Source organism: Sardina pilchardus, chromosome 22, assembly GCF_963854185.1.
Source record: "Sardina pilchardus chromosome 22, fSarPil1.1, whole genome shotgun sequence".
NCBI lineage: Eukaryota > Metazoa > Chordata > Actinopteri > Clupeiformes > Clupeidae > Sardina > Sardina pilchardus.
Window position 1 is genome coordinate 13,500,323 of NC_085015.1, and position 10,000 is coordinate 13,510,322.

Below are 10,000 nucleotides of genomic sequence, written 5' to 3' on the forward strand. Positions count from 1 at the left end.
CCTGCGGGATCTCGAAGTCGTCGAACTCGCGGATGTGCCAGGCGTCCACGCCCACGGTGGCCAGCTCCGCCTGGCGTCCGTCCTCGCTGCGCACCAGCCCGTGGCCCCGATGCACGTCCACGCCCTCCAGCAGCGTCCGCACGGGGTTACCCCCGCCCTGCAGCAGGGGCGCCACGTCGCAGGGGCGCAAGTCCAAGTCCGAACTCAGAGTGAGGTGCACAGGGGTCTGCAGGGGGAGAGGAGGAGAGGAGGAGGAAGAGAGGAGGAGGAGGAGAGAGGATGGGGGAAGAGGAGAGGTGTGGAAGAGAGGATGGAGGAGAGAAAGATAGCAGGAGGAGAGGAGGAAGAGAGGATGGGGAAAGAGGAGAAGGAGAGGAGAGGAGGAGAGGAAGAGAGGAGGAGGAGGAGGAGGAAGAGAGGAGGAAGAAGGGAGAGATGAGATGAGAGGAGGAGGAGAGGAGAGAAGGAGAGAGGAACAAAAGGGATGAAGACAGAAAATGAGGGAGAAAGGGGGAGAGGAGGAGGGGGAAGAGATAGAGATAGAGAGAGAGATGGGGAGGAAAAAGAGATAATGAGGAGGAGGGGAGTTGAAAGGGAGAGAAGGAGAGTGAGAGACAGGAGAGGAGGAGAGGGGGAAAGCAGGAAAGGGGGAGAGAGAAGAGAGAGGGGGAGAGAGGAGGAGAGTGAGAGAGAGGGGGAGGGGAGAGAGGTAAAGACCAGATGGGGGAATTATGTAAATGAGAAGAGAGAGGAATATGATAAGAAGAGATAGATAGAGAGAAGAATAGATAGATAGAGACAGAGAGAATCCCCATGCCAGAATGACAGATGAGGGGATAACAGATGACAGGGAAAACAGATAAAGTTTTCCTTAATCTACTGGTTCCAAATAATCCATTAATTCCATCTCTATGGTAACTGCATGACTCAGTCAACATTACACTGCACTTCCTGTTTCTAACCTCTGCATGGCCGCAGGCTGACTGACAGCTGATCTGGAATCAGTTTCATACCTTTGCCTTGACCTCCTCCACGGGCGTCTCGAGCGCTTTCCTCTCGGACCAGTCCAGAAACTTCTCCCGGAACAGAGCCGTCTCGTTATGCTCCGACAGACGGCCCAGCAGGCACCAGCTGGGTCTGCCCTCGCCCTGCCTACAGCACACAAGACACACACCATTAGAAACAGACACACGCACGCACGCACGCACGCACGCACGCACGCACGCACGCACGCACGCACGCACGCACGCACGCACACACACAATATACACTTATGTAAATACTCTATAGATGTTTGAGGGTTGGCATCAAACAAGAAAATGATGAACACACACATACTGTACACACACAAAATAAACCCATGCACACATACATAAATAGATGGATATAATATGAACTGTGAGAGCTGTGTGAAATCCCCAACCCACAACACACTGTGCATATTTGAAAGGACTATCATGATAGTCAGTAGAGACTAGAGTGAATGAAATCAAATCTCAATCTGTCTGTTTGTGTTGTGTATTTAGTTAGTGTACTAGATAAGATAAGACATGGTGTTTGTCTGAGTCATGGGGTGCTTGGTGACTTGGTGTCTCATAGCTCAGCCTTCTTTGACAGCTCACCTACAGTATAGCAAAGATAGTCTAGCTACCAAGATGAATCACAAAGGGATTTGCCAATGGAGCGAATTGGCACGTAGTTCCAGACTCCTAAATAGGCGTATCCATTATGTTAAACACAAACTTTCCTCTGAATAAGCAATAGGAGAAGATAAAAAATATTTTTTAAATATAATGTTTAAGATTTTGTTGCCATAGTGTGTGATGCCGATACCTGTGCCTATAGAGGAAGCAGGTAATAATAGCTAGGAGAGGATTGAATGAGTTGGCGGGAGCAGGACACAGGTGCTTGAAAGTGGGCACAACGGATATGTAAAGGTTTGTTTATCGGCAGCTGTGTGTAAGAAGACACTGCTGCTCCTGTCATAGTGGATTCTGGAGGCCTCAATACAATTAATTTCCCCTACAACTGCGAGCACTAATTCCTCATACGGCCACTAGAGGGCAGCATTACACCATTACCCTAAGACAAAGCCCTTCCTCTTTAGCTGACACTCTACCAGTTCTGCTTGCTCACTCACACCCCTCTCTGCCTGCCAAAGCCAACCGGTGACGTCCACTAATCCAATTAACCTGCTAAACTTAACCTGCTGAACTAACATGAACAAGTCATTAGTAGCGAGAAATTTAATCACTAATTGGTTTTGCCCCCACGTGTTGCTCCTGATGTTTACAAAACGATGACTTGACATCTAGCGTGTGTGTGTGTGTGTGCGTGTGTGTGTGTGTGTGGATGTAACACGGGGAAGGCAAGCGCCTGGCATTTGATTTGATAGCCCGTTGATCAGCGCCTGGTGGCTGATTGGCCGTCGGACTCACAGCGGCATGTCGGGATTGGCTTGCGAGGGGTCGAGGGGGTTGTAGCTGCAGCTGGAGTAGTCGTAGGGGGCGCCGTAGAGCTGCTTGGCCAGCTGCACCGCCACCTTCCGGTCGCCCAGGGGCACGTCCTTCCCGTGCCACACGTACAGCTCGCTGCCAAAGTCATACACCAGCACCTGGACACACGCACACGCACACGCACACGCACACGCACACGCACACGCACACACACACAGACACAGACACAGACACAGACACAGACACACACACACACACAGACACAGACACACACACAGAGGGTCATATTTGTATTCACAAATAGACAATAGACACTAATACATGCAGTGTCACAGAAGCTTCTACTTTAGGGCTGAGAATGCAGACACACACACACACACACGCATGCATGCAGATACACACATACACACACACACACACACACACACATGTGCACACACGCACACACGCACACACACCTCTTTAGAGTTGAGCATGGTCACACTGGGTATAGAGGCCCAGGCCTCCTCGTGTGGCACCAACTTCCCCTCGGCCAGACGATACACACCGGTCGCCTCCAGCACCCCGCTCTCATACAGCTCATCTTCATCTGGCTCGCCCGCTCCTGACACACACACACACACACACGATTTGCCATGAGAAACAGCGGTGGGTCAGCTAAAGGCTGTCTCACTCCACTTAATATTGTCAGTTCATGCATGAGAACTTTGCTAATAGACTTGACTTTGCCGAGCATTGAAATGAGGGCCCCATTGGATAAAAACCATTACAAAGAAGAATGCTCACTTTCCCCCTGACTTGACAGTACTTTAAATGTTTGTGCATACTGTACATCTGTGGCATAGGCAAATATTCTATGGATGTTTGAGGGTTGGCATCAAACAAATAAATTATGAACACACACACACACCCAAACACATACTGTATATATTACCTCTGTACTCGCACTTTCCTCCGAGAAGGTTCCAGAACTCTTTGGAGGTGCGGCTGTCCGTGTTGATGCCCTCCTCCAGCACAGTGACCTGAGGTGCCTTGCAGCCCAGATCACGCTTAGCCTGCACATACTGGGCCATCTCTGAGCCCTGAGGACACACACACACACACACACACACACACACACACACACACACGCCACATATTATTATACCTGTGATATTTAAGTATTTATATTCATGTGTTTCTGTGTTTGTATGTGTACAGTATGTGTGTGTGTGTGTGTGTGTGTGTGTGTGTGTGTGTGTGTGTGTCTCTGTGGGTCTATGCTTGAATGTCTACATAGGCGTTAGTACATAACTATGAGTGTACTTGTCTGTGAGGGTGTAATATTTAGGTGAGTGTGTATCTCAATTTGTGTGAGGGTGTGCTATTATAACATACTCCTGCATGAGAATATTTGTGTGAAACTGTTTGAAACTGTGTGTGTACACAAGTGTGTGTGTGTGTGTGTGTGTGTGTGTGTGTCTGTGCACACAAGTGTGTGTGTGTGTGTGTGTGTGTGTGCGCGCCCTTGCCTTGGCCTTCTCGATGACGTTGGCGAACTCCCCGATCCACAGGAAGCAGTGTTTGGGGGTGATGAGCAGGAAGCAATCCCCGCTGTTCAGAGAACGAGCCGTGGACTCCACCAGACGCACCTGCACATGCCTCCGACCTACACACACACACACACACACACACACACACACACACACACACACACACACACACACACACACACACACACACACACAAAGTCTACTTTCAACAAAATTGCAGGGTAATCTGAGTTTTAGCTTCGACTAATTGATTTATCTCCCACACACACACACACACACACAAAACAGACACACACACAAACACACACCAAACAGACACACACACAAACACACACAAAACAGACAGACACACACACACACACACCTTTGATGTGGATGAGCATGAGCTTGTTGAAGGGCAGTGTGCTGTTGTTGGTCACCACCTCTGTGGACTTGACACTGCGCAGATTAACCTTCCGGAAGTTCTCCTTACTGGCAAGACCCGCCAAGGCAACGTCCGCCAGGTTAGAATGCTTAGCCACTGAGGGAGAAGAGGAGAGAGAGAGAGATAGAGAGAGAGAGAGAGAGAGAGAGAGAGAGAGAGAGAGAGAGAGTTAACTTTAAGTGTTTTTAAAAAGTGTTTAAGTTCTAAAGAACAACAACAGTATTTGCCAGAAATGGGAAAACATCCGAAACGGAAAAAAAAAAAAAAAGACGGGGTAAGAAAAACAAGTGAAGCGAGATGAAAGCGAAGCCCCGGGATGATCCATCTCCGCAGGCCACGAATGTGACTTCCTGACGCCTCCTGAAGTGATTTCCTGCCTGATCAATCTTTAATGACACTCTTCAGAGCGCTGACTGGGATGGAGGAAAACAAGCCTCGTTTGAATCATTAATGAACGCTTTCGCCTCCTCCAGTCCAGAAACTTTAGCACTCAAACAGATCTGATTCTGAACTACACCATATGAGTGTGTTGATCTGTGTTGAGAGTGTGTGTGTGTGTGTGGGGGGGGGGAGTGTGTGTGTGTGGCTCTGAGCGGATGTTGCCGCAATGTTACTGTGTGTGAACTTGTGAAACGCTGCAAAAACATCATCATCACGTGTCACGTGTTGTTTCAGAGCATTCTCTATTGATACACAGCGGGGCGTGTGTGTACACAGTGTGTTTGTGTGTAAGTTGTGCGTGTGCCTGTGTGTGAGCGAGTGAGTGCTCGAGGAAAGGAATGTGTGTGTGTTTGTGAAGAATTCTCCACAGGAAATGAAATGGAGGTGGTATGTTTATGACCTTGTGTGCGTGTGTGTACTGTATGTGTGTGTGTGTGTGTGTGTGTGTGTATATATGTGTGTGTTGATGTATGTGTGTGTGTGTGTGTGTGTGTGTGTGTGTGTGTTGATGTATGTGTGTGTGTGTGTGTGTGTGTGTGTGTGTGTGTGTGTGTGTGTGTGTGTGTGTGTGTGCACGCGCGTGCATGGGGGCGTTGATGTGTTCACGAGCATCTGGCCTGCTCTTGGTCTTCACTCACTGCGCTCCATCTGGATCCTCTTGGTCTCCACGGTAGCGATGTTGAGCCGCTGCTCGGTGTACGTCTGCCGCAGGTCGTCGCGCGCCGCCAGCGCTCGCAGGGGGTTCCGCGACGATGTCTTGTTCCGAGACGGACGCACCGCGCGCTTGTGCTTCGCCACGGCCGATGCCAATCTGTAGAACACAACAGAAACAGAAGCAGACATATTAATATATACATTTACATAATATGCATACATACACAAAAACACATTCACTGACAATAACATTTGAATAAAATTTCTGGATGTAACTGACACACACATACACACACACACACACACAAACAACCAAAATAAATACTTGTAAATACATAGCACAAAAAAAATACTTAAAGACAGGAAACACCCACACCGACAGACACACACACAAACACACACACACACTCTGTCATATTTCAGAGATGACAGAGAGACAAACATATTTGTCTGTGTGACACACTTCCTGTTCCCATATTTGACATATTTCACTGATAAGAAGATGACACTAGAGCACTATGTGGGTTCCTGAACCGAGGCACTGTCTGCCTGTGATAAGACACAGTGACAGATGACAAACGGATGACACACACACACACACACACACACACACAAAGAAGAATCGAATAGAGAGAACAATGAAAACAAAACTGGAATGAGAGAACATGCTAGAGAGGGGAAGAAGGTAAAGAAGTGAAAGAGAAGAGAAGAGACTGAGAAAGAGAGGGAGAGTGTGTAAGTGACCCAACAGGAGTCTTACTTGGGTGAGTCTGTGTTGATGACACTGAAGTCCTCGGTAACTATGGTGACGGTGGAGCTCGGCGACACGGGCTTGTAGAAGCGTCTGAACATCTCGTCGTCGTCCAGCGTCATGACCTCCTTCTCCTTCTCCTCCGTCACCTCGATGGTGGAGGACCTTCCCTTGCCCACGCCTGATGGAGATCAAAGGCATACAGTTTTAGAAGTGTCCTCAGCCTTACTTGACGGCCAGGGGAGCAAAAGCGTTTGTCTGCAGGAACAATCACTGAGCACTGAGCAGTGTGTGTGTGTGTATGTGTGTGTGAACTGTGTGTACGTGTGTGCATGTGTGTATGAACTGTGTGTGAACTATGTGTGAACTGTGTGTATGTGTGTGTGTGTGTGTGTGTGAGAGAGAGAGAGAGTATGTTGTATGTATTAGTTTTGCTCCCTGCATAGTGCATCACACCAGGAGCACAAAGTTTAACACACACAGACCTCTAATGTGGTCATACCATATACCGTACCAAAGGCCATGACCTCATCCGCTAACTGACCAACCACACAAACATGAACTCCTGTCAACGGCCAAAGCTTAAGAGATTAAACATTATGGATTCCCACTGCGCTTCCCATGCTGTTGTTGAATTAAGAAGTGGGATTAGAACCAAAGTGCAGAATTTAGAAGATAAAGCAAAGGGAAACTGAGGTCAATCGCCATGCCAACCGATGTGTATTTAGATGGAGCACAGCAGGGGAACTCGCCAGGGGCCCTCTTCCTCCGTCAGTGGCTTCAAAAGCTCCGCTAGATTATCATCATGACAGAGAGGCAGTGAGAGAGGGAACTAAAATTATGACTCAGTCAGATAGAGTTCAGAATGGCCACAAGAGGCCCAACCCTGTTTGAGTCAAAGTAAAATGTTTCGCAATGACCTTTTCTTGACCAGTAGTAGTCACTAAGCCAACGCGATTGTTTGTGCCAACCGAAAACTTAACTTTAGAAGCGGCAACCTCAATATTGCGCTACCAGAGAGCAGTCAACATGAAGCAGTCGGTCAAAAAACTTCAAACGTCCTCTAGTGTGACCTTGAAAATCATCATCAATCCACTGTAATGCCTTTATTATGCATTCAGGGTAGGTCGAGTGCGACCTTGAACATCATCATCAAGCCACTGTACTCTAATGCCTTTATAATGCATTCAGTGTAGGTCTAGTGCGACCTTGAACATCATCATCAAGCCACTGCAATGACCGTTTCAACAGAGTTCCATTATCAGTGTCGTAATTGTTCACACAAGGTTATGACATCCCATATCTTATCTTATCTCAGAGGAAGCAGTTTGGTAACCAGTAAGACATTCAAGCATTGTTTTTGTTTTTCGTGTTGAAAGGGTCTATAATGCATTCAGAGTCACTACAATATCCTAACGCTTAGTACGACTACATAGTAGCAGCTTTAGAGGGTGAGACTAGCTGGGGAAAGTGTGTTTGTGCACGATGAATGATTGCGTCTGGACCGCAAGTGACGGGTTGGCAGCAGGAGCTAGTGCTGTTTACCTTTACTATGCAGTCTGTCCAGGAAGGATTCCAGCTTGTCTAGCCGTTTATCCCCCTCCATCGCCACATCAGGACGACTGGCGATTTCTGAGGAGAGGAGACATGTCTGTCATACTTCTCCCACCACCTCGTCCAAATCGTCATCATCATCGTCAGCATCATCGTCATCATTATCGTCATCATCTTCATCATTATCGTCATCTTCGTTAACAAAAGCCTCAAAGTACGCACATCTGCCTCACTCATCACAATTTTGATTATCGTCATTTCCAAACTATTAGCCGTGGCTTATACATTGATTTTGCAAAATGTCTTCAGCTGTGAGGTTAATACACGAGGGCAGTTAATATGGTCTTAATATGGTTTTGTTTCTATTAACTTGCGTAAAACACTGTCCTGCAGCTAATACACAATGCGGCTAATACACAGGAAATTACTGTAAGATAATCTCTCTCCTTAGATTTTAGTTAATATGTGGGGTGTGGTCATGTCACCTTCCAATGGCTTGACAGGAGTTCCTGAGGTGTGTTTCTTGAGGACCGGAGGATCATCTTTGGGCGATATGGGAGACACAAGGCCTGATGGGAAGGATAATAAACAATTAACAGGAAGCTTGTTGATCACTTCCTGTGTGACCAGGTCAAGAACACTCATCGTATGCATGAAAGTCTAAAAAAGCATTGCTCCAGTCTCGTTGGATCTGGATATTTAGGATAATAATACACATATAAATAGATATCTTTTCTGCTGGGATGACATTGTTTTTATTTCATGTTCACCCTGGTTGACAGAACAGAACACACACACACACACACACACACACACACACACACACACACACACACACACACACACACACACACACACCTTTCTTTGCCATGCGGCCAGCGACTGAGAACTGTACGGAGTCGTTGGCGGCCCCCTTGCCCCTGCTCTTCCACTGCTCCTCCTTCTCCTGTAGGATCTTCATCCTGTCGGCCAGAGACATCTTGGGCTCCAAATCCACCGCAGACTTCTGCAGGGGGGAGAGAGAGAGGGAGAGAGAGGGAGATACTTTAGTTTCGTTTTTTTCTTTCTTTTTTTTTTTTTTTACTGTTGCTGTTAATATCCTGAATGCTAGATGATGATGATGATAATTGGCCCATTTCACAAGATGTCCGCGCTGTGTAAACTAGCTTCCTCTGGAACAGTGCAGTCCCCAGGAAAGACCCGGCCAATTAAGGCGCCATTAACGTCAACCAGGCTGGACGCCTGGACACTGTGAAATGGGCTCACTGCCATGATATTAGTTACCCCCCCCCCCTCTCTCTCTGAGGTAACTGATGTCCCGTGTACAGTAAACTTACACCACCAAACCTGAGTGTGTTGATAATGCAGTAGAACTTAAGTCATTGCAATTCAATCACAGTCATTAGAACATCAGCCATGCCAACAAAGTGTCTTTTGAATTGAATTGAGAAAAGAACTGAGGAAGAGGGAAGGAGTGCTAACAAGACAAGAGATGGTCAGCCAGATTTACTGCATAAAGTGTAAATAGAAGTGTACAGAAGTTTAATATGCTTGTAATATGTGTGCGCACACGGTCGAACTGATCTGAGCTGTATCTACATTCACTGGAAGAGGTGACCATTCTGAAAGGGATGTTGAGCAAGGGGGCTGCTACACTAAAAAGAGCTGTTTTTTTCTGAGTTGGAGAAGTGATTCGTCTTCAAAGGTCAATCTCATCCAAAAACAGCTTTGTTTCAATGAGCATGGAGTATATTTATACTGGAGAAGCTTCTTAACTGCGTGTAACAACCACGCTGATTCCATTACACAAGGTAAGCAGAAAGCTAGAGTATTTCATCACGTTCAACGGTGCGGGAAGAGAGAGAGAGAGAGAGAGAGAGAGAGAGAGAGAGAGAGAGAGAGAGAGAGAGAGAGAGAGCGAGAGAGCGAGAGCGAGCGAGCGAAAGAGCAGGTAGCCGAAGCTCTGGACACATCCACAGGTGCTAGAACATCACGATGGCCAACTTTCCTCTCTCTGAACTCTCACGACAGGCTGAGTCGGAGGGGGAAAAAAAGATACAATGAAATCCTACTTACTCTCTTAAGACGAGGCTGGGAAAATACACAGAGTGAAATTTGTTGAAAAAGCAAAAACACACTCTCACGCGGGAATAGAGGGGAAACAACGTTTACGAGGTAATCCCACCCG

At 47.3% G+C, this 10,000-nt stretch overlaps 1 protein-coding gene across 1 annotated transcript in view; it reads right to left on the reverse strand.

Annotated features, from left to right (window-relative positions):
• svild (supervillin d) overlaps positions 1-10,000 on the reverse strand; it is a 90,608-nt gene that overhangs the window by 13,061 nt on the left and 67,547 nt on the right. Inside the window, exons 10-21 of the mRNA XM_062525613.1 lie at positions 8,671-8,818; positions 8,298-8,381; positions 7,804-7,890; positions 6,268-6,439; positions 5,492-5,664; positions 4,353-4,508; positions 3,968-4,104; positions 3,391-3,538; positions 2,915-3,060; positions 2,439-2,614; positions 1,014-1,152; positions 1-226 (exon numbers count right to left, since the gene is read on the reverse strand). The exon at positions 1-226 is cut by the window's left edge and continues 69 nt beyond it. Coding sequence (XP_062381597.1) covers positions 1-226; positions 1,014-1,152; positions 2,439-2,614; positions 2,915-3,060; positions 3,391-3,538; positions 3,968-4,104; positions 4,353-4,508; positions 5,492-5,664; positions 6,268-6,439; positions 7,804-7,890; positions 8,298-8,381; positions 8,671-8,818 — 1,792 coding nt within the window. The remainder of the gene's footprint in view (positions 227-1,013; positions 1,153-2,438; positions 2,615-2,914; positions 3,061-3,390; positions 3,539-3,967; positions 4,105-4,352; positions 4,509-5,491; positions 5,665-6,267; positions 6,440-7,803; positions 7,891-8,297; positions 8,382-8,670; positions 8,819-10,000) is intronic.